The sequence below is a fragment of the Nymphalis io genome, chromosome 1 (genome assembly GCF_905147045.1).
Source record: "Nymphalis io chromosome 1, ilAglIoxx1.1, whole genome shotgun sequence".
Lineage (NCBI taxonomy): Eukaryota > Metazoa > Arthropoda > Insecta > Lepidoptera > Nymphalidae > Nymphalis > Nymphalis io.
The window spans coordinates 3,915,854-3,941,690 of NC_065888.1; the positions used below are offsets into that span (position 1 = coordinate 3,915,854).

At 32.8% G+C, this 25,837-nt stretch overlaps 1 protein-coding gene across 8 annotated transcripts in view; it reads left to right on the forward strand.

Annotated features, from left to right (window-relative positions):
• LOC126781062 (low-density lipoprotein receptor) overlaps window positions 1–25,837 on the forward strand; it is a 207,476-nt gene that overhangs the window by 173,695 nt on the left and 7,944 nt on the right. For 6 of the 8 annotated variants that reach the window (XR_007670609.1, XM_050505903.1, XM_050505865.1 and 3 more), the window contains 10 exons: window positions 7,223–7,345; window positions 10,405–10,527; window positions 12,075–12,301; window positions 14,296–14,563; window positions 15,054–15,305; window positions 16,584–16,884; window positions 18,353–18,571; window positions 19,750–19,894; window positions 20,049–20,258; window positions 20,856–21,054. Coding sequence is in view for 7 of the 8 variants with exons in the window: in XM_050505903.1 (XP_050361860.1) it covers window positions 7,223–7,345; window positions 10,405–10,527; window positions 12,075–12,301; window positions 14,296–14,563; window positions 15,054–15,305; window positions 16,584–16,884; window positions 18,353–18,571; window positions 19,750–19,894; window positions 20,049–20,258; window positions 20,856–21,054 (2,067 nt within the window). In the remaining variant the exon portion in view is untranslated. Of the gene's footprint in view, window positions 1–7,222; window positions 7,346–9,359; window positions 9,480–10,404; window positions 10,528–12,074; window positions 12,302–14,295; window positions 14,564–15,053; window positions 15,306–16,583; window positions 16,885–18,352; window positions 18,572–19,749; window positions 19,895–20,048; window positions 20,259–20,855; window positions 21,055–25,837 lie in introns of all 8 variants that reach the window. The other 2 variants (XM_050505875.1, XM_050505850.1) reach the window with 1 other exon arrangement.

A 25,837-nucleotide genomic window follows, 5' to 3' on the forward strand; every position in this document is an offset into this window, starting at 1 on the left:
AGAACACGTCTACTCCATGTGATTAAAACAGTTTAGATAAAATAATATTTTACGTTTAAAATCATCTTTATTATATAAAACATTATGTATTCCTTCGAGTAAATGGGTGTCACTTGAATGAGATTGAAATACATTGGACTTTATATAGAGTGACGTTATCAAAATGTCAATACAAACTATTTCTCGGGCAACCAAGAAGTGGATAATAACATCAATGGTTATCGCAAAACCGGTATAGATGCCTCGAGCAATTTCGTAGAGGCAATTTCTGTTGCTACTTCATGTCAAAGTGATTTCATCTAGCGGAAAGACATCGAAGGGTCGTGAGGGTGAACTTCGATGTGTGATACTATGAAACTAATCTATAACTTGACTTTTATGAAACTAGTCTTATCACATAAGACAACAAAGTCATTTTAGTTTATTATAAGAATTTAAAAGTAAAAAAAAAATTATTAACTAGTTACTTATATTATCTCATTTTTAATAATAACGCTACTCGTAATGTGATCCGTATACAATATCAGTTGTTCACTTACTCTGATACATAACCATTATGTTTGAATATGATCTGCATTATTTTCGTTTATCTTCTTTCCCGTTTGACTATTCTATTCGAAATTATATAAAATATGTTAAGGAAATTAAAAAGAACAGGGACTTTATAGTAAAATTTAAAAAAAGACAATAATTATAAGGCCATATTGTCTAATAAATGTATATACCCGGTTTTTATAATATAAATAAATATAAGATGTAATATTTTCCTTATTCTATTAATAATTCAGTTAGTGTCAGTTCTAACAAATTGTGTGCCTGCATTGCGACCAGTGGAGGTATTTACCATTCTGATAATGGGACCCTATATCCGAGGGATTAATTAACCGTACACTATCTCTAATCTCATTGTTCTATCGGTACAGCTTAAATGTATATCCAAGTAAAGCTTACTTATTTGATGTGACTTCGAGGTAGGTACTGTTATATAAAGAATAAAGCTAATTTGTGGTATATTAACAATACATTGTATTAAATATCACTTTATTAGCCGAAATGGCCTAGTGGTGACAACGCGTGAATCTTAACCGATGATCGTGAGATCAATCCCGGGCAAGCACCGCTAAATTTTCATGTGCTTAATTTATGTTTATAATTCTTTAGTGTCTAATTTCACTGAAATTCTGCCACATGTGTATTCCACAAACCCGCATTGGAGCAGCGTGATGAAATAAGCTCCAAACCTTTTCCTCAAAAAAAAGGAGAAGAGGCCTTAGCCCAGTAGTGGGACATTCACAGGCTGTTACGTTATTTTATCAAAAACCCCCTGTAGCAGTAGTGTATAGTATAGTAGTGTGTAGAGAATACCTATAAAAAACTTCTCAAGTGAATAAATTATATAAGAATCTCGATCTCACCTCCTAACTGTGACATCAATTCCATCGCGAACAAAGAAATTTGGCAACTCCTTTCTTTGTCGCAATTCCAAAAAATGGAATTCCTTACCAGCTCACGTGTTCCCCTCCTCTTACAACCCGGGTTCCTTCAAACGAGGCGTGAAGAGGCATCTTGCGGGCCGGCAAGGCGAAGGCGGCTAGTGCAGAACGTTTTTCCCGTCTGTACTGGCCGTCGTCGCGTTTTGACTCTACTACCACTTACCATCAGGTGGAGTAGAGTCATTTGCCCTCCCGGCGAATATAAAAAAAAAAGAATAATATAATAAAGAAATACCATAAAATATAATCCAAATGTAACTTTTAAAATATAAAAATAAAAGCTGATAAATATTACAAAATTAGTTAAATAAACATTTAAAAGTAATTGCATAACTACCTGAAAATAAATAGTAGACGCGCTGGCTTAAAATGGAGTTCATCTTTATTTGATCAATAAATTAAACGAAAACTAGCTATATATGTACGTATAAAAAAACTTTATCAACAAATAAATGCATATGAACAATTTATTTTCTGCTTTACTTTATTGAATACTTTCCAATGAATGAAAATATAAGAAAATATCTTCCACCGTCACCTTTAGTGCCAAATATTTGGTTAGTGAATGAGTGACTTCATTACATTTCTGGAACTAACTAGAGACGGTTACGGAAAATTTTCACTTCTATTATGGCGTGCTGAATATTCTTTAGTCTTTTATAATAAAACTGCAGCTATTGCGTTCGGCTTAACCCACGTTAAAAGTTACTTCTCCGCCTTCGCGGTTGGGTGATTTTAAATAATCTACAATATTTATCAATAAATCTTCGGCTTCATGTGAAATGTGACCTTTTTTTTTTTTTTATATTCGCCGGGAGGGCAAATGACTCTACTCCACCTGTTGGTAAGTGGTAGTAGAGTCCAAACGCGACGACGGCCAGTACAGACGGGAAAAACGTTCTGCACTAGCCGCCTTCGCCTTGCCGGCCCGCAAGATGCCTCTTCACGCCTCGTTTGAAGGAACCCGGGTTGTAAGAGGAGGGGAACACGTGAGCTGGTAAGGAATTCCATTTTTTGGAAGTGCGACAAAGAAAGGAGTTGCCAAATTTCTTTGTTCGCGATGGAATTGATGTCACAGTTAGGCGGTGACATCGAGAACCAGCTCGCGTGGACTTAAGAAGGAAGGGGGAAGCAGGAATTAGAGAGAATAATTCCTCAGAGCACTCGCCGTGATACAGTCGATAGTCGACCTTTCATCTAATAACTAGTAAGATATTTCTTGAAACAGCATTCGATACGGTGTGCTACCGAAAACAATCAGACGAATTTAATAAAATAGTAAATTATTTTCTTATGTCCTGTAAAATAAATTCTAAGCACAAACTAAGCATTTTAATGTTCATTGGATGAATGTGCAATCTTCAGTTAATATTCACGTGATCTAACGATTAAGTCATTACATTAAAATAATAAAATTATTCAATAAGAATAAACTCGAGCAACAAATAAGTCAAGATAAATACAAATTGATATTATCGAGTCGGGAACATTTGAAGTCGCTGCTCTAACAGTAAAGTTTTATAATTACGGACTAGATTTAATTAGGGTCGGTAAAGAGGCTCTAGAGGTAGATGAGAAGAAAGACGAATATCAAGTTTCATAACAATCAAACTAATTAGCGAAACGAAATTTATTATATGACTATATCTGACTGCGGTATTTGACTATGTTAAATAACTGACTTGCAAACTGTAGCTACGGTAATGCATATTGAGAGTGGACGCTTTATTAATTTATGACGTTACATATACCCGAAACGCTAGCTCATATAACACCCATATACTTAATACGGAGTTTTCAAAGTTATCAAACTAGTTTTTTCTGTTTATTTGTATGGTTTTAATTGGAGGAGATTAATGATAATGATTATAATATTCATCTGTCAGATTTAGGCCACGGCTGCCATTCCCAAGGGAGATTAGATAACTGCGCACACACTTGTGTGCAGAACACTCAATATTCTTTCTCTGTCTCAAAATCCATTGGGACAGCAAAACCGATACGACCTGAAAGAGTTCAGGCACAAGAGGAACGGCTTTACGTGCTTTCCAAGGCCCGGGAGTGTAAACACTGCTAATTTCCAGACACCGAGCTGATACTGAGAATTTGACCGAATACTCAATAATTTTCATTGGTCCGACCCGAGGTTGAATTTAAATCGCGCGCCCCGTAAATGCCTCTCTCAGCGCGCGATCTCTTTTCTATACTTTTTTTTTTATGTTTTACAAACTATGCTGAAGAATTTGGTATAATTCATTTAACTGTAATATATAATAATTATTAATAAAAAGCGCTGTTAAAAAAATTTAGTAGTCCGTTCGTCTCAACAACGCCACACGACTCATTTAAGAAACATACATATATATACTACGTATATTCGAAGTATGGGTGACTGGAGATATGGATTTTCACGGAAAGATAATGTAGTAAACGCCTAAAGCTTTTTACGGATATAAAACCAAAACAAACAAGGGCTTTACAATAAATTCCCAGTAAAAAAGGTAAATATTAGAGGACATTTTGTGATTTTTTTCTATCGAGAAAATTTTATGTTCTTGATCAAACACAACCCTTGAAAATATAGTGTAATTCACATTCATCACATATTTTATTTTTACATTTGAACTATTTTTATCAATACAAAATCAAATAAAAGATTAGCCATTTTTCTTTATACCCCCTCTTAACCTAACCCTTACCAAATGTCCACTAATGAAATCAACACTATAAACGATTTTCAAACGAGTAAAATAATTTCGTATTGCAATTAAGGATACTTCGCATTAATATTTCATCTGTCAATATAAAATTAACGTACATCTACAATCTCCTTCAATATGAACGAAGGACGTTTCTGTCAGATTCTGTTAATTAAATTTGTCTAGGCACTCGAAGTTGATTCGGACCGTTGGCAACATGTTACATCACTATGACTTAATAACAGTTAAGTCTATAATGTTAGGTGTAATACCGGATACGTTAAATCGATAAATAATTGTATACCTTAGCTATAAATATGAACAAATATTGTTATATAGGTCCTTGAATAAATCCGAGATCGTTCTATATAAAGTTGCAAAATGCATTGTCCTGCAAATATATGACGTTATATATGTCTATATATTTGCGACTTTACCTGTAAATGTTGTTTACGAGTGATTCGCTAAAAATGCTGTCTTCTTCTTTCAAATGTCAAATCGATGATGACAGAAAGAGATAAATCAATTGTTAACTAAACGCGGAAAGTAAGACCGTTATTGTATGTACTCTAATAGTTTTTTTTTTCGATAAAGACATTGTTCTGTATGCTTCAGAGATAATCTGAAGCTTATATGTAGTTCGACAAATATATAATTAAATCTTTAACTAAATTTATAGTAGCATCGTATACTTTCAATGTATTATATACATATATCCACGATAGGCTCGCTTAATCCCTTAAGTAAGTAATCCCTAGCATTTAAAACTAAATTAAATTCTAGTAAATCGAGTAAACAAAAATTTAATTTATTCTTAAATGCTTGTATTCTTGAAATATTATTTCTTTATTTATTGCAATGATAAATTTTCCATATAAGGTATAAGAAAAAATCAAGCGTCATTTTTTTGTTTTTTGTCTCTCTTTTGAATAAAATTGGTCTGACACGTTAGTAATTGACCAAAATTAAATAAAAAAGGTCAAGTCACAGACCGCCAGACCAATCGTTTATTATTTATCTAATATCCTAAAGGTAATAGTGTATTTTTGTGTTTATATTTTATGACCACCCCCACCAAATATTTTATGCGGCCACAGTTTAGACAAATTATAAGCTGTTGCTTCACTGAATGTATACATTATATAATATGTATAATAAATTGTATGTGCAGTAATGTTTAAATATGTTAAAGAACTCAATGTTCTTATATTTGTAACTGTAATTTGTAAGTGTCAAAGCGAAATAATGTAATAAAAACAAAACGGTGTCAAAAGTCTACGGAGATAAAAATAATAAATAAATAAAGGAACCTGTTGTTGTGTTGTGGAAAATAGCCATTGAATTGGTTAATATTTTACCTTTGTGCTAATTAAAACAATCAGTTCACCTCAGATGCTCGTAAATTTTATCGGGTTATTAACACGTTGCGTCAAGTAATAACAGTAAAATTTTAGATTAACTATATTTCAACTTAATTTAAATATTTTAAATAAGAAGGGAATCGAGTTGAACAGGTTCAAATCCGGACATTTACTTTATATCTAAGTGCTTATAATCATCTCCTGAAGCAGCGTGGTGGAATAAGCTCCAAACCTACTCTTGATAGGAAAGAAAACCTTTGCCCAGGCGTGGGACTTTTACTTAGGTCACTATACTTTTCTTAACACAAAATATAAAATGCTTGAAAATCTCTCGTAAAAGGATTTTGTTACATTGAATTCAACACGCTCTTTCGAAGTTAAATAGTCACGTTTCTAATTAATTAATCCCCAATTTACAAGAGTAGGAAACCCGATCACGCTTAAAGTAAAGTTGCATATATTATGATAAGCACAGCTTTAAACAGAGATTAACTGTAGAACTTGACACTACATTGTACTTTGGTAATGAACATGTACTATATTTATAAGAATACCTATTATTATATTACTCAAGAAATAGGTTACGCTCAGAAAATTTCTAGAATATTTCCAGACATACCCATAACATATTCTAGTGGATTACCTTTGCGTAGTTATAAAGGCAGATTTTTATTACTCGCCGGTTTAAATCCCATAGCAAATGAGGGTAAGTAAGTATATGAAAAATTCAGCAACTCCCTCGTTGAACGGGAAGAGTATGTTTCCACTTTACGTAATTCCAGAGGCGGGTACTTATATGTATCACAGTATACCAGATACATTATGAAAAATAAATATTTTTTTATTCGTGTATAAAAATGATAGCCAATTTGTAGCAATGACACGATTTTGAAACCGAAAAAGAAAATTAATTCATACTAGAGCCATGTGGTGAATACAACTCCACACTCCTTAAAAAAGGGGATCATTCTTTGTTCATAGAAGTCAGTAATAATTAGACAATTAAGACAACTATCTACGGTGTTCTTAAGTATCAAAATTGAAATAGCATTTTAATGACTATCTGTTTAAGAACACCTGAACGCTTAATTTTAATTGCCTGTGCAATTACATAGCTTAACGATATCCAAACATTACGCAATACAACGAATAGTTACTTTAATTGTTTCATTTTTATTATTTATTTAATTAGAAATAAATATTTAATTTTTTTTAGTATCAAACTTTGAAGTCTTATAAATTTTTAATTATCATTTGAGGTAGAAATGTAATATTATGAGGCTTTACGATTTTTTTCGATAAATTCATGTATTACCGAAACGTATAACAGTAGTTTTCAAGTATTTTGCATAATATTACAATACATCGAAATGAAATAAATAAGTTGAAACAGCCAAACATGGATTCTACTCAGTATTTTGATCTGTATATTTTATGCGAACAACGCGTTATACGATATAGCAATCTCTGGTGGTATACTCGAATTTATTACGCGGGTTTCTGTAAAAGAGCTACGCAGTCGGAGCTTCAGTTATATTATTCGGAGGGTTATACGTTTTGCTTACAAATTGCTCGTCGGTGCGTGCGAATCGCTCGAAGATAAAGTGCTTGATATTATTCTATGTAAAAAGTCAATGACCTACATTTTTTTTATTTCATTTTATTACAGAGACCCGAACCTGCACGTCTTCAGAATTTCGATGCAAGACTGGACGATGTGTGCCGCTGTCTTGGCGTTGTGATAATGAAAAGGATTGTTCCGACGGTTCTGACGAGGAACCGGGCACTTGTAGTGAGTTGACGTTTAATTATATTAGACACAGACATTTATTATAAGATATTATATTACCATTCCGTTATATTCTTAAATTGTTTGTTTAAGGAGTCCGTTAGAAACATTCTGTAAGAATTTGCAAAGTATAATAAAGTATCTCCAGAATAAATACGAAACTATGATTCCTCATATTTGTATTTAAATGAATGCACAAATAAGGAAGCTTAAAAAATAAACAATATTGCTTTAGCATTGTATTCTTTTCGTAAGCCTGCGTTGAGATATAACATTATTTTTGTAACATCGTACAAATAAACAGTCAACAAAAGATCGTTTAAGCATGGAGCACTGATATAGAACATCTCAAAGAATTTTAAGTGTTGCTATAACAAAATGTTTTTTACTAATATTCCTACTAGTTGCCACATTTTATTATTCCCCGAAAAATAATTATCTAGCGATTTATGGAGAAAGTTTGAAGGTAGCACGTTGTCCTTAGCGGGGCTTCCGATGTGGATTAAAATCTTAATTACGGTTCGGAAGTTTCCCGGATTAATATTATATAATCTTTGCCCTTTCCTCCGCCTTCTTTCAGTTATGAATTGTGAATTGGATTTCCGTTTGACTACATCGATCTCTTTGTACTATCGCTTCGTTAACTAGACTAGTCTGAAAGTAAGGAAGTTAATTAATTGCAGTAAAGTTACCTTCTTAGTGGATTTATTCCATTAAAAATTAATTTAATTACTTGGTGGTAGGGCTTTCTCTGGGTAGGCCACCCACTCCATCCATCAATATGTGATACTCATCATATACTCTACTATCAAACAGCATATACCAAAATATTTTTAATAAAAAAATATCAAAATCGCACAATCCAGATAGAAAAACAAAAAAATACATTACAAATAGTTTTAACAGAACTGATAGTGAAAAATGAAATTAAAATCAACTTTTTACAACAAGACGCCATCAAAAACGTAACAAAACATAAAGTATGTTGGGTTTAAGGTTTTATTTCAGCGAGAGTCGTTGGGACCATTGCCCGCAACTTTGTCCACTTAGCTTTCCTTAAAGTCGACCCAACATAATGGAAAATCCTGTTATGTTTACTTGGGCACGTAATGTTTTGTACTCATATGAGTATTGCTATAAAAATAAATAAAAATCGCCGCAACAATTGATACCCATAAATATGTAAACGATATAACTTACATTACTTTATACTTACATGTATTCTTTTATTGGTCTGTCTTATCAAATATTGAATTAATAATAATTTTAGTGTAATTATTTTTATATCGTACTGTTAATCTATATATGGCCAGTTTTTTTTTTATTTTTGATGTATGTTGTCTATAAATGATCCTATTACCTAGGTTTGTATTACTTTTAAAGGTAGGGCGAAATCGATAGACATTGTATTAAATATAAGTTAAAGATGTATTTATATGTTTAAAATGCATTAGTTACGTTGTAATGATGCTGAAAGCTCTTCAGTTCGCTTAATTTGCTAGAAGCGACGTAGAGTAACATTATATTTGAAATAACTTATATATATAGTTTAGCGACATTAATTACGTTAGTCTTCGTAATTACTACGAGCGTTCAATACAATTTATGTTGATCTTTTGATTAATTATTTTTATATATTGAGAAATCTATTCTGTAATGTATTTCGAAGATGTTAATATACTCATATTTCTCTATAAACACGCCTACTTTAAGAATGGCTGTAAAAAAACTTTGTCGTGATAAAACATGCATCTTACGTATTGTTTATACCACCTTTTACTATCAAACGAATGAGGTTTCACGACAATTATAATATGAATACTGTTTATAAATATTCACTGTAAAAATGACACTTTTATTGACGACGAGTTAAATAAATTTGGTAATAAAAGCTAAATAAAATCTATTTTCATTCCAATTTACTGATTTTACTTTAATCCATCAAGTTGTAATACCGAATAGGGAGATTATATTTATATTATGGTATTTGAGATATCAACGTGGGTTTTATGTGCAGCCTCAAAACGCACATGCGCCGAACATAATTTCTTATGTGGGAACGGCTTCTGCATACCCGGAGCCTGGTCTTGCGATAATACACCAGATTGCCCAGACGGATCTGATGAACACAATTGTGGTAAGATACACTCGGATAGGCATGGCAGGCATGGAAGCGCATTTCATGACTGGCTTCGAGACTCTTCAAAATAACCTGCTTGGAATTATAATACCGCTGGGTATTATACTATTGGTCGGAATTATATCTTAAATGATCGCCTGTTTATATTGCATGGACAACACTGGGTTTCATTTTATTGGTGAAGAATCAAAGTATATTTTTTCAATTAAGGATTCAAAAGCAAATTTAAAGTCGTTTTTTTTTAAATTTAGAACATCAGCTTCAAAGTATTTTTTTAATATTGTTGCCAGAGAACGATTAATTATTAATGAGTTCAAAATATATTTTGGTCTCGTAATAAAAATTTAGTGAAGGGTGATGTAATTAATTTTTAATCCACCACAAATAGTAAAACGGAAGTCAAATTAAAATTGAGGGATCGTAAAACTCACTTTAGAGCCCTTAACATTTACTTCGCCCACTACGAAGTTTCTGAAATATTTTTCGGCGTAGAAAAAGTAAATGTTGAAATTTAATTAACGTTAAGTTTCTTTACGACTTCACAGACTCTTGATACGACGTCGATAATTATAATTAAAATGTTATTACGTGAAATCTATGTTAGCTACACACAATGTAATAATAAACAATACGAATAAGGATTGTTTATTATTATTATTCACAATACGCAATCAAGTCGCGTTTACAAATACCGTAATACCGTCTCTAAAACATAACGCGTATTTCGTATTTATAGGTATGTATTCGTACGTGATCGCGGAATAAACCTCAACCCTCGTACGTACTTAAATGGTTATTAGTCGATGCTTAGTAAACATTTGAGAGACTCAAACAAAAGCATCATTATCTTTGTATGAGGGCGATGGAGTTGTCGTAGGTATTTATTCAGTTTCTATATAAGTTGCATGGCTTGAATTGGCAGAAGTGGAGGCGTGTGGTCCTGAAGAGTTCACGTGCCGGGGCAAGCGAGGGGAATGCGTACCTCTCACGTGGATGTGTGACGACAATGTTGATTGCTCCGATGGGTCCGATGAGAAAGCATGCAGTAAGGGTATATTCATTCATATACTAACAAAATAACCATTTATTTTGCAAATATTAATTCACTTAAATAATCTCATTAACGCTTTAAATTGTGGAATGTTTGCATGATATAATTATGAAAATTAATTTGAAGTTTCTAGATAATTGTTTAGGTTCGAATAACATTTTATAGATTAAACATTATGTCCCATAAAGATCAAAAAAGACGCTGAAAATGTTCGAAGCAAGTAATAACAAGTTGAACGTCCCTAAATTTAATTCAGGTACGTTCAACTTGCGACAGGGGTGTTAAACCCGCTTCCACCGCCATATTACATCGTTCGATCAGAGATGTTTACCTTTCTCGGCCGCAATGAATTTTCTTGCGGATAAAGTTACATATATTATCGACGATACATATATACCTAAAACATATAATGCTGTCAGAAGGAAGTGTTATTAATACCTAATTAAAAATCAGTATTGTATTGAAATTTCTCAATCCACCCACTCATCAGATATTCTACCGCAAAACAGCAATACTTGATATTGTTGTGTTCCGGTTTGAAGGGTGAGTGAGCCAGTGTAATTACAGGCACAAGGGACATAAAATCTTAGTTCCCAAGGTTGGTGGCGCATTGGATATGTAAGCGATGGTTGACATTTCTTACAATGCTAATGTCTAAGAGCGTTGGTGACCACTTACCATCAGGTGGCCCATATGCTCGTCCGCCTTCCTATTCTATAAAAAAAAAAAAAAAAAAAATAACATTTTATGATTTTTTTTTAGATGAGTCAATAAGTTCTTTCAAGTTAGTATCTACTTTTCGAAGTTAAATTTTGATGTTACATAAACATATGTGGCAATTATTGATAGCTGGAACTATTGCTTTTATTATATTTGATAATTTATTAAATCATTTAATTTTTGATAGCTCAGAACACCGCATACTATAAATCATTTCATTTTTATAAATGTACGTAATATTTTTTAGTCTAGTACACATTTTAAAGTGGGTAAGTCTGAGAAACTTAGTAATTTTCTTAGCTTTCCTATGTCAAGTTTAAAATAATTATGCCGCTACTAAGTCGAATATGACTATAAAGATATTATAAATTGCTTCAGACAGCTTCAGTTTGTTTGCGAAAGGAATTTAATTAAACATTGCATAAAACGTGTACTATTAAAATAGTCCGGCAATTTTTCTAGAAACGAAAGAGGTTTAGGATTAATTAATTACTAAATGTCATTATTGTTCTTTAGGTATTAATATAACAGACATTAAGGTTACTCGGTGTGGTTGAAAACACTATTGCAGCAATTTTTTTGCGTTTTCTCATTACACTGTTCTCAGTTAATTCTTATTTTTCCTTCATTACTTGGCCACTTAAAGCTTGTCTGAGGAATGTTTTAATAATGCTTGCACCATTTTACTCAGTACCTACTCTCTTTTAATCATTTGTTTTGCAAAAGCATTATTTTTCATTGTTATATTTTTGGATGTTTTACTAATTCTTAGAAATAATTTGAAATACTTGTAATATTATAACGATATATGTTTTATGTAGATGAGACGTGCCGTTCCGATGAATTTACATGTGGAAATGGCAAATGCATACAGCATCGGTGGGTCTGTGATGGTGATGATGACTGCGGTGATGGTACCGATGAAGTCAAGTGTCCAGCACCAACTTGCCAACCGCATAGTCACTTCTCGTGTGCCGACGGACACTGTGTCACTGCAAGATGGAGATGCGATGGAGACATAGACTGCCCCGATGGAAGTGATGAAATGGTATGTACTTAAATAAACACATAAGTATTCGGTAGTTAAATATAGTGAGTAATCATTGAAACAGCATGCAAATGTCCCACTGGTGGACTAAAACCCCTTTCTATTTCTAGGTAAATTTAGAGACGATTCCATATATTTATAAATACGTAAATAAACACTATAATTATTTAGTCACTTGGTATGTCACATATAAACTGCATCTTCGATTGATATATATTTTGTTCAGTATGATAGTTTATAACTATAAAACAGGCGTGAGCTATTATAATTTATGTTTTGTATAATAAGTGCTGATGATGTAAAATTCAAGCATTTTTACGACGAACAGTAATAAATCAAATGAAAAACGTTGTAAAAACTGCGCATTATAATTTGATATACATTAAATTTTGTCGAAAAAACCACATCAGTAAAAAGATATTAGGAGTGCTGTAAGCACTGGGTAAGTCAGGGTACGAGCGGAGAGGTCGTTAACGCAATCTCGAGCCTATTGCTACACATTTTATTATTATATTATTTTTACGTTTATGTTACATAATATACGTCTATGTACATGAGGTATTAAACAATTACTGCAGCTAATACGAAGTCGATACCAGATGGATAGCAGAATATAGTTAGACAAGAAATTAAAACTAAAGTGCTCAAAGTAATTAATAATTTTATATGATTGTTAATTAACAAAAATGTAATTATTTTTATTATATTACGTTGTTTTTTAATCCTTTCTGTTTTTTTTTTTTTAACAAATAGTATAATAATTTCGTAATGTAATTTTATGTAATTAATATTTATTATTATAAATAATGTCACGTCTATTTTTTTTCTTTAATTTTATTGAATCGTGTTAACGTTGTAGGTATCTGAACGGATACAAATACGTATCATCAAAAGTTTCCGAAGTAACATTTAAAGTTTTTAAATAAATTTTCAACCAATTTATAAGTTACAAACTAGAAATGTCTTTTATAACTACTTACAAGTGGTTTTAACTACTTTTAAAGTTACATAATAATTACAGTTCATTGTAGAATATTGCCTATTTATTAGATACACCTAGTTGCAAATTATGCATTTTCTAATGAAAAATAATAACGTAGACGTGTTTAAGAACCCGTTCGAAGCCTGTAGATAATTCTGACGTTGTTTACTGACTTTATTGAGCTAATGGGCAACGATTACTTGTAGTAGGTTGATTAAGTTTTGCAAATATATTTATAATGACAGGAATATAAAAATAAGCGTATAGCATTTAGTTTCCAATTTCACAAATTCAATAAATCCTTCCTGGGTCGATGTATTCGTTTTTATAATAAAAAAATGGCTGATTACTTTAATTGCCAACTAAAACATTGAATTAAAAAGTAATTAAAATAAAAAAGGCATATTACTCAGTACAAGATTTTATGGATGATAAAAAGCATGGTTATTATCAGAGAGGACATATAAATGTAATTTTATTTTATAATCAAACTGAATATGTTATTAAATAGAAAATAATATAGACTTCCTAGCCTGTTCTCGGAAGAAATTACATTTCAAACCGGTGATAGCTTTACATAATCTCGTAAAATTATTCAATAGTACCGACTGCCTCGTTGGTCTAGTCGCTAATGTAAGAAGATCTGGAGGTCCTAAGTTCAAATCCCAGGTCGGGCAAATAAAAAGTTATTGAGTTTTTCTGTCGAAAATTCTCAGTAACAGCCCGGAGTCTGGAAGTTGGAAGTGTGTACACTCCCGTGCCTCGTAAAGCAAGTAAAGTCTATGGTCCTGCGACTGAACTCTTTCAGGTCGTTTCGGATTGCCGTCCTATCGGATTATGAGAGTTAGAGAACAGAGAGTGCACCTGTGTTTGCACACTTGTGTACTATAATAAGTCCTACGCAGTTGGCTAATGTCTTTTGAGATTGGCCGCCGTGGCTGAAATCGGTCTGGAGGACAGTATATATTGATAATTACATATGGTACATAATTGTTTTTATATGTGATTTCAGGGTTGCGCATCAACACCAAAAATTACATCACCGTGTATAGCCACAGAGTTCGAATGTCGCGATCGAATGACCTGCGTTCATAGAGCCTGGGTCTGCGATGGTGACCGCGACTGTCCGGACGGTGGTGATGAAGCTCCTGAAATATGCCGAGGAAATATTACCTGCAGACTTGATCAGTTCCAATGCAAGGACCACAGCTGTATTCCTGGCGCACTGTATTGCAATGGCGATAAAGATTGTCCCGACGGCAGTGATGAACTTAATTGCAGTGAGAACATTATAATTAATTATTTCTATTATTACGAACTAATGAACGAACTTTATGAACGAAAAGGTCTTGTAACAATTATTCCTGGCTTTCTCCTCTTGAGGAGATGGTTTAGAGGTTATTCCACCACGATACTTCAATTCGTGTTGGCGGATACAAATGTAGCGGAATTTCATCCGACATGTGCAGGTTTTCTCACCATGTTTTCCTTAACCGCCGAGCACGAGATGAATTTTAATCATTTATTAAACACGTGAAATCTCAAACACGTCACAAGCTCGCCTTTGAACTCGCATTTTTTGGTTAAGTTTCACGTGAAGCTTTATAATTATCGATAAACAATTTGAATATTATATAAATTAATACAAACATCATGAATATATTTATAGTAGCAAACGTAATTAAAAACATAATATACTACTTTTTAATTTTGAATAAAAACATTAAAATGTTTATAATTTAATTATAATGAATGTATATTGTTTTTCAGCACGACCGAAGCCAATTTGCGATAGACGCACAGAATTTGACTGTGGTGGTGGAATGTGCATACCGTTGTCGAAAGTGTGCGACAAACATACAGATTGTCCGAATTTCGAGGACGAGCCAGCCGACCGATGCGGAGAAAACGAATGCGCTAAGAACAACGGAGGATGCACGCAGCGATGCGTTGATACTCCCGTCGGATACTACTGTGATTGCGAGAAAGGATATAAACTCACTGACAACAGAACTTGCGAAGGTAAATTTTGAATTCATCGTCTTTTATGAAACAAATTAATCGGTTTTTACCTTGAAGATAGACGCCTGAATGGTATATGATAGAATCTTTTCGAATTTTTATATTACACACTGACACTATTATATACCATGAATACGTTTTCAGAAACGTTTAATATAACAAAACGTATTATTTAATAAGTTAAAAACCTAATACCCGATTAGGAAAATGCATAAAACATAAATTTTCCACTTACATATGTGCATTAAAACAACTCATATGATAGAACCTTCTCATACGACCTACGATCTATCATATTGTTGTAGCCTGACTCATAATGCAAGCCGTATCCGCCATCTTGGATTTTATTGACATCGAATAGTCTATGACACGCGAGACTCCAAACAATCATACGAAGCTCACACATTTGATATTATATCCCGCTTACATATACAACCTCTTTTCTGCGTACCATAATATCATCGTGACAATAAAAACACATAACCACTCACGCACAAACTACGCACGTGGATCATTTTTCTATACAAATCTATGTACAAAAATTGTTCGTGGCGTCTCCCTGCATATATGTAGTTGGAGCTTTGTACCTGGTTAAATAACATTCAACTTTTGGTCCTTTTATATATTGGTAGCCTTTTTTGAATTGGTTTAATTTACGCTACAAAATGAGATATTACCGACAATATAACAAACGATATAATTAGGTATGTTCGATTATATATGTATATTTCCTATCAATAATTATTTATAGATTTTTATTATTTTATTGTGTAATTGATAGCAAAATATACGCAATTCGAAATGACCGTTTCCTTGATATCCACATAACGTACGATTAAAATTAGTTATCTGTACAATAATGGTCGTAAATAACTTTATTAATCCTGACTTTTTATACGCATTACATATTTTAGCAGATTATTATTACTGTAATATTTTAACGGTATTAAATGTAATCGATGTTAACAGCCTCATTTATTTATTTGTAAAAAAATATAAATATTTCTATCTATATAAAATGTATATGAATATATTTATAGTTGAATGTATTTCATTTAAGAAAAAGAGTACTGAGTTACTTGTTTACTGTTCTCGGTATGAATAACGAAGCGTTTTATATTCTATTAATGCATTTTAACGTGACTTTTAAAAAACTGCTACTTTAATAAAGCTTATTTTCTTTCGATATAAAACAGAAGAATTATAACTTTTAAAATATACTGAATACTATTCACCGATAAATACTGTCATAGATTCTAATTTAAATTTACTTTCCAGATGTGGACGAATGCTTAGATCCGGGAGCATGCTCGCAAATATGCATAAACGAAAAGGGTACATTCAAATGCGAATGCCTCGCTGGTTACGCAAGGGACCCTCGTGATAGAACTCGCTGCAAGGCGACCGAAGGCCATCCGTCTCTTCTGTTCGCAAGACGTTTCGACATCAGAAAGATTAGTCTTGATCACCACGAAATGGTAGCCATCGTGAACGACACGAAGTCAGCTACAGCCCTCGATTACGTTTTCAGAACAGGCATGATATTCTGGAGTGATGTTACCGACGAAAAGATATATAAGTAAGTCAGAATATTTATTTAGGATTACCAACATGACATATCGTAATAATAAGAAATTAACAGTATACAAATTATGTCTAACGGTAGAAGTTGCCGTACTTATAAGTAAATAGTAGTCTTATATTAATAGGAAAACCAACGAACAAATACAATATACTGCTTAAGTACACAACAGATATTGTTACTGTCAAAATATTAACTATTCCTTACAATTTTTAATACGCAACTAACCACTAGAACGCATATGGTATATCTCTTGTTGTATAGTGCAAAAAAAAAGTAAAGTAACAGCCTGTAAATGTCCCACTGCTGGGCTAAGGCCTCCTCTCCCTATTTGAGGAGAAGGTTTGGAGCTTATTCCACCACGCTGCTCCAATGCGGGTTGGTGGAATACACATGTGGCAGAATTTCGATGAAATTAGACACATGCAGGTTTCCTCACGATGTTTTCCTTCACCGAAAAGCACGAGATGAATTATAAACAGAAATTAAGCACATGAAAATTCAGAGGTGCTTGCCCGGGTTTGAACCCACGTTCATCGGTTAAGATTCACGCGTTCTTACCACTGGGCCATCTCGACTTATATATTATATAACTTGTATAGTGCGCTCATGGGAAATCACGGAACAATGTTAACTAGGTCGCGGCAATGAAAATTAATATTTAGCGGTAGACTAACTGATAAGTGAGTGGTAGTTGCCCAGGAATCTTGAAAAACCTCTACCATTTAGATCATAGTAGCTCCCTTATATATATATATGTAACTCGTGAAAAAGAATTAAATTTTGCTGCATAAAGTTTGAATAACGATTTCTCAATCGAAATCGCTTACATATTTCCAAAGCAAATGACTTATTTTGAAATTTAGTCAATACGCAAGATATTTGCCGTTAATCGATCGTTAATTGATTTTGTATAGAAATAGTTTAAAAAAGCCGAGATGGCCTAGTGGTAAGAACGCGTGAATCTTATCCGATGATCGTGGGTTCAAACCCGGGCAAGCACCACTGAATTTTCATGTGCTTAATTTGTGATTATAATTCATCTCGTGCTTTACGGTGAAGGAAAACATCGTGAGGAAACCTGCATGTGTCTAATTTCACTGAAGTTCTGCCACATGTGAATTCTACCAACCCGCATTGGAGCAGCGTGGTGGAATAAGCTCCAAACCTTCTCCTCAAAAAGAGGAGAGGAGGCCTTTAGCCCAGCAGTGGGACATACACAGGCTGTTACGGAGAAATAGTTTTAGCAAAGATTTAAATAAATCCACTTAATTACACAGAAAATATATAACGTATAGCAAAAAATATAACATTGACAACTGCTTGATATAATTGTAGAGACATAGTTGTAACAATAAAAAAAAATTAAGTAATGTAGTTACTATTTATTTAAAAAAAGAATAACGATTACAGACAAAAATACTGCCTATTAAAGTGTATTAAAATAAATTTTCTTTAAATTTAGGGCACCCATAGATGAAGGCAGTCAGCGAACAGTCGTCATAGGGGATCAGCTAATCACTTCAGACGGACTCGCAGTGGACTGGATCTACAATCATTTGTACTGGACAGACACAGGCAAAAATCATATAGAGCTATCTGACCTGCAGGGCAACATGAGGAAGGTGCTCATAATAGACAAGCTTGAAGAGCCGAGAGCGATAGCCCTTAACCCTCTTGACGGGTGAGTTTTTTTTTTTGGTAATTGGATATAGTATTGTTCTAGATATGAGTAGATATCAGATTAACAGGAAATGTTTATAAAAAAGTTTACGAACGCGTGCACTTAGCTTGTACCGTAATTTATATATCAAAGTACTGCTACCGACTACGTCCTTGAGAGAAAAAATATCTGATAATATTTCTTTCTACTAAAACCTGATAATGATTGTTTAAAAATTTCCATAGAAAAAAAAAGGAATCAATCAATTGACACACTCAATGTACATTCATATTTTAATACGGGTTTGTAAATAAATTAAAATGTTATAAATAAAAAAGAAAATCTTTCAGAAACGTGTCAGAAAGTAAAGTTAATGTTAATTCATGTCACACAATGTACACGATAACATCTCGATGTATACAATATTTACAAATATTTTATTTAGATTCGCAATCAAATAACGATTATGTATTTATAAAATTTCAGCAGACAGATGTTACAAAATAATTATCGTTCAAAGTAATTTTTAATCGGCTTAAAAAAACTCATTAATAATAATATAAAAGTGTGTCTCGAATTTATAGATAAAAGATTAAAACATTTCTGTAGTCAAAATTGTCGCATTAGATATTATTTTTCGAGACGATTCGGCATTTTTTTTTGTAGAAATCCATAGCACACCTTTCTAATATAAATACTCATATCCGTAGAAATATACAAATGACTTATAAGAAACACCAAAAAATATATATTACAACTTTCGATTTTACTTATGAATTAGATTGAATTATTAATACAGATTACGATTTTATTTAAGAGTATTATACAAATATTTTTGATGAAACAGATGTCGGATTAATCTATGATGTAATGTATATAATGTATGTAAAAAATCTAACTTTGCCCTCAGATATTTGATCTGACCTCATCTGCCTTAGAACTGGATTCCAGAGCTAAGACCGCACGCTTATACTGCGCGACGCTTATACTCAATTAATATAAACAAAATAAGTTTTGTGTCTTAAATACATTCGTTGACAAATTCACTTCCAAGTTTTTTTGCGATTTCTATAACAGTCAAGTATGTTTAAAATACTCAAAGCTACACCAAAAAAATATTATCGATTCCTTATATCCAGTTAAGCCATCCACGAGGCATTTAATAAAATATTTTTGTTACGTAATATTGTTTTTAACAGTTGGATGTACTGGACCGATTGGGGTCAGGTTCCGAAAATCGAGCGCGCTGGTATGGACGGCTCCCATAGGCAAACCATTGTTGCGTACGACGTGAAATGGCCCAATGGCCTCACTTTGGATCTTGTACGCAAACGCGTTTATTGGGTATGTATGAAATTTACCAAATATTTTTCAGCAAAAACACATATCACCAACATTAAATTATATATTACTTATTTATTATATATTACCAACAAGAGTTCTAAGAAAAGTTTATAATATGACTAAATCGACGATAAAATATTCCGTTCAATACCAGGTTGATGCGAAGCTGAACACAATTTCTTCTTGTAACTTCGATGGATCTGCGCGCCGTGTGATCCTGTACTCCACGGATGTCCTCCGGCATCCCTTCTCGATCACCACATTCGAAGATTGGGTATACTGGACCGATTGGGACAAGACCGCCGTGTACCGCGCTAACAAGTTCAATGGAAAAGATGTTGAAGCCATCACATCCACTCATACGGTACGTTTGCGCAATTTTGAGGCCACAAATTGTAATTTAAAACGTACCTAATTACGAATAAACAACACCCAAGCAATAGACCAAATACTTAAAAACTTATTACCGTATTTTTTTTTTGTAGAACTATAAATATTTACCTATAACCTTTTAATACAGATTGCATCATTGTTGTAATAGTTAATATTTACACCTTTTTTTTTCGTCTCGAAATCCTTGACGCGCGTTTAAATTTAGTTTCGTCATATAAATGCTCATCTTTTCTCATCCACTACAATAATAAATTATGAAATAGCTTTAGAACAAGGAATGATAAAAAATGGCCATATAGTGTTGTTTTTTTTTTTTTGAGAGACCAAGGCCGATGTGCGGAACGTCGATTAACACTTTTTACCGTATAATCTCGTCAAGCGTATGAATCATCCCGTTGTCGCATTTTTCTTGTTGATCACATTTTATATTTCCGTCAAGATATTCCTTTGATTAATTATATTATCTAATCTTAAGTAAAATTGTAGTGTATTTATGCTAATCTTAATAATCTCACGAGTTTTTCGCAACATTTTTATACAAAAAAAAAAAAAATTATCTACTAAATAGCTGCAAAATCCAATGGTGATCCACGTGTATCATCCCTACCGTCAACCCGATGGTGTCAACCACTGCGCTGCTGTCAACGGTCACTGTTCGCATTTGTGCCTGCCGGCACCTCGGATAGGCGCCAATTCCCCGAAGGTGTCATGCGCCTGTCCCAACGGTCTACGACTCCTACCTGACAACCAGATGTGCGTCGAAGATAGTAAGTATTCATACATTTTTAATACCATTCAATGACGTCACAACGATGTAAATTGAAACTCAGCTTGAATTTATTTTAAAGAAACTATTTCTTGTTATTGACACGTGTTCGATATGACACGTAAAATACGTGTAAAAAAGAGCAAATATGTGATCAACTGTGCTTCCTGTTCGTAAGAACGATACTTAAACGATGTATATTTACTATTGAACACGGTTTACTTGTGTTTATGCGAATTTTGAGACAAATATATATTTGCATCGCGCCAAATACCTTCAACCGAGCCGTAAAACAAGTCTCCTTTGACTTGTTTGTGATTTCTTCGTGCGCAAACTTTTTATACAACTCAATTATGACTACGATACAAGATATTGTCATTTACATTTAAGATACAAACTGAATGTAAATAACAACCAATGACCTATAAACACAAAAAATAATAATAAAAGTAATATTGATTAAAGTTTAATTCTTGCAATAATTATGCATCACAGCTTATCATTTAAGACTTATATGTAAGATAAAAACAAGCTTGATTTAAAAAGCGATTATGCGTAGTTAACAAAAACAAACAACACGTCGTAGTTTTCATTCATTCTTAGAAAAAATATCTAATATTAGTTTTAAAAGATATTTTTAATTGATTTATCGAACCATTAAACTAGAATTACGATATTATAAAACACGGAAAACACATTAACTATCTACAAGATTAAAATTAAACACTTGATATAAAATAAGTTTGAAAAAAGAACACTTGTTTTAAAGTAAAAGTAAATAAAGACTTTATATGATAGAGGTTATATAAATTTAAACAAAAAACTTTATTTTTTTATAAGCAGCTAAAACTGAAACATGAATAAACATGGCGGCATGACAGCGTTATTTTATTTTTATACGTTTGTCAGCGTAGTGCGGCGTTACTCTTGGATTAATAATATAATATATGCATCCTATTTTTTAGAACTATTATTAAAAAAAAAAAAATTACTTTGCTGAAACCGCAATATGAAACGTCATAAAAAATGTTTTTTCTTCAATAAGAACTATTCGAAAAAGGATTATTTTTGTTAAATAAAAAATAATTATAAATTAAGCAATGACTATAAGTCACACAGCGTGATTTTGAAGAAAAAACTGGCATTATTATTTTATATAATTAGATTATGAAAATGTAATAAAATAATCATGTTTTAGTTGTAAATTTGTAATTATACTGGTGGTAGGGCTTTGTGCAAGCTCGTCTGGGTAGGTACCACCCACTCATCAGATATTCTACCGCAAAACAGCAATACTTGATATTGTTGTATTCCGGTTTGAAGGGTGAGTGAGCCAGTGTAATTACAGGCACAAGGGACATAAAATCTTAGTTCCCAAGGTTGGTGGCGCATTGGCTATAAGCGATGGTTGACATTTCTTACAATGCCAATGTCTAAGGGCGTTTGGTGACCACTTACCATCAGGTGGCCCATTTGCTCGCCCACCTTCCTATTCTATATAAAAAAAAAGATGAAAAAGTAAAGTTAAATTTATTTAAATACCACGAAGACCCAGATGAATTATTTAATTAAATATTTAAGTAATGATTTGCGTCATTTTCAAACAAATTTTCTTTGTTTGAAATGACGCACCTTGATATTATTTAACTTGCTGAATAAATTCACAAAAGCAAAAATTAAAAAAAAAATTATAATACCTAAATACCTATTTTTTTATATTTATAGCTTTGCACGTGCGAATTTTATTTATTTCGTATATTTGAAACATGAAAATATGGATTTGTAGTTTCCAAAAATATCGCGACCAAACAAATGTACACTTATACAGCAAACCAGGCTTTTTTAAATCGGTAAAAATATCCCTAAACAACGATACAGCATATCCTGATATAATTAAGTGCCGACAGCTTATTCTAGGCGGAGGAGTAAAGATAAATAAACAACTGAGACCTTTAATTTACATCATTCGTCGTTATCGGTACCACTGGTGGTAGGGCTTTGTGCAAGCTTGTCTGGGTACCACCCACTTATCAGATATTCTACCGCAAAACAGCAGTACTTGATATTATTGTGTTCCGGTTTGAAGGGTGAGTGAGCCAATGCAATTACAGGCACAAGGGACATAAAATCTTAGTTCTTAGTAGGTGGCGCATTAGCTATGTAAGCGATGGTTGACATTTCTTACAATGCCAATGTCTAACGGCGTTTGGTGACCAGGTGGCCCTTATGCTCGTTCGCCGTACTATTCTATAAAAAAAATCTAACAAAAGCTATGTGCTCAGGTAGCAGGTAGGTAAAGATGTTTGTTAACAGTTTGGAATTAAAATTATAGGTGGATATTATATTAAGCGGAATAGTTTAGTATTATAAATAAATATATATTTGCGGTCCATAATATAGCAGAGCTATTAGGCAAAATATCATGGAATATCTATGGTCTATTACTCCTGCCATTCGAATAGGCTTTGTCCAATCGTACACATCTGTACGATTGGACAATTGACCGGAGTCAATAAAGTCATTAATTGTCATTGGGATCCTTTACGATTGATTTAAGCATACATATTCAATGAATCTACTTCTTAGCGAGGAATGCGAACAGCGAACAGTCACGTTATTAAAATTGCTTCATGCCTGTTCACGATACTGATTAAATAACATAACATATCAATGGCGGTCATACATTTGACAGACCGCGGTTGTCACTTTATCTGTTAATTTAAAAATAATGTATATTTTATTGTTGATTTAATTGCACGGCTTATTAATGTTTATTACATAAAATATTTCTTAAGATTGGTCTAATAAGATAGTAATAATATTGAACGAAAAACATACCGCTATTCGTTGAATTTTAATATTAATATTATTTTTAGATTTACACGTTTATTGTTTGCTTATAAACATGAATGTAATGTTTTATAAAAGTTATTACAACAATCGTGCAATAAAAAAATCTCTAATTAAAATATTTTGAGCGAGACGTTCATGTTTTACGATTAAATATTACTGACAATAGATGGAAAATAAAGTTATAAAATTAAATAAAAAATAATAAAAATAAAGTTTATATTATTTATTATGTTATTAAAATATAAACATAAATGCGAAAGTGAGTTTGTATGTTTGTTACGCTTTCGTGTCCTAACCAATCAACTGATTATCATGAAATGCATATACGTTGTCAGGGATACAGAAAAGAACATCATTTTTGTTCCGACCATGATTGGCACATAAATAATGAAATAAAATAATCTAATTGGTTGTATGCCCTTAAGGTCTGGGTGGACCACTCATCGGTTTTCCTACCGCCAAACAACACTTTGTATTGCAGTGTTCCAATATCCACGTTCAAAAATTTTCATGATCGGTGGCGCATTGATGGTGGAAAAAGCTGTTTAAATTTCTTACACACAAGTACAATGGTACTGTCAGAAATATGGTTAATGCGTAGTCAATCATGAATGATAAGTAGTCACCGTCGCCCACACACACTGACCGCTGGGTCAGTCTGTGTGGGCGAAAGCACTTGTAATTAGGTGGTCCATTTCATGAATATATACATTTGTATGTAAACTGTATTATTGCATCTAGAACATTCTAAATATACATTCGAAAAGAACATTTGTTATAATTGTGTTGCGTAAAAAAAGAGAGCATGATATTTCCATTCCAAATATGCAGCAACTTTCTATAAATGTAAGAATATTATAAAAAAAAAACAGTCATTATATTTTTTCACAGTACATCGCGTTATAGAACGTATTAAATTTGATACGTTGAGGGTAATTATGATGATATCAACATCTCGTTGATTAATTTTAACGAATGTGTCGCCGACGGATTATTTACATGCGTCAACTTCATGGCGACACCACGCCGTTTTTAGTAACACGTAGAATATTATTCAATTAATAACATAAGTGCAATATTATTAAATAAGAAAATATAATTGTCATACTCAGCTTAAATACAACGTATTCTAAACTAACTCATCTAGACTATATAGAAAGTATGCATTAAATTTTACTTTACTCGGACATAAAAGATAAGTACTGCCGTACAGATACATACTTTCGTACTATTTGTAATTAAATTTTTAACTGTTTAAATTTCCTCAGGTTATGTTTAAAATTAACTTAAAAATATTCACCTATTAAAATTATTAACACTTCCTAACTACCTAAAACAATATTTAAGATGGAATGGCAAATTTTATTGTACACATTGTTTAACCTCTGTTCTCAAGTAAGTGACTATAATATGTCTTATTGAGAATAAATGTCTTTAAACCTAAATACGTATACAATGGGGAAATAAAGGAGTAGATGCAAAAGTATATACTTGAATTAAATATTTAAAAGTAATATTTAAATACAATGCCTAATCGTTAGATAAGCAATGTTGCCTTGCACTGGATACGCCTGGCTAAAACGTAGAGATTGTATATAATCTTTGCGTCGGGCCCGTCCAGTATTGCTGTACTTTGTAACATTTAATTTCGTTTCGTAACCGTACCGTACAGAAACCGTAACAGCCTGTGAATGTCCCACTGCTGGGCTAAAGGCCTCCTCTCCTCTTTTTAAGGAGAAGGTTTGGAGCTTATTCCACCACGCTGCTCCAATGCGGGTTGGTGGAATACACATGTGGCAGAATTTTAGTGAAATTAGACACATGCAGGTTTCCTCACGATGTTTTCCTTCGCCGTAAAGCACGAGACGAATTATAATTACAAACTCAGTGGTGCTTGCCCGGGTTTGAACCCACGATTATCGGTTAAGATT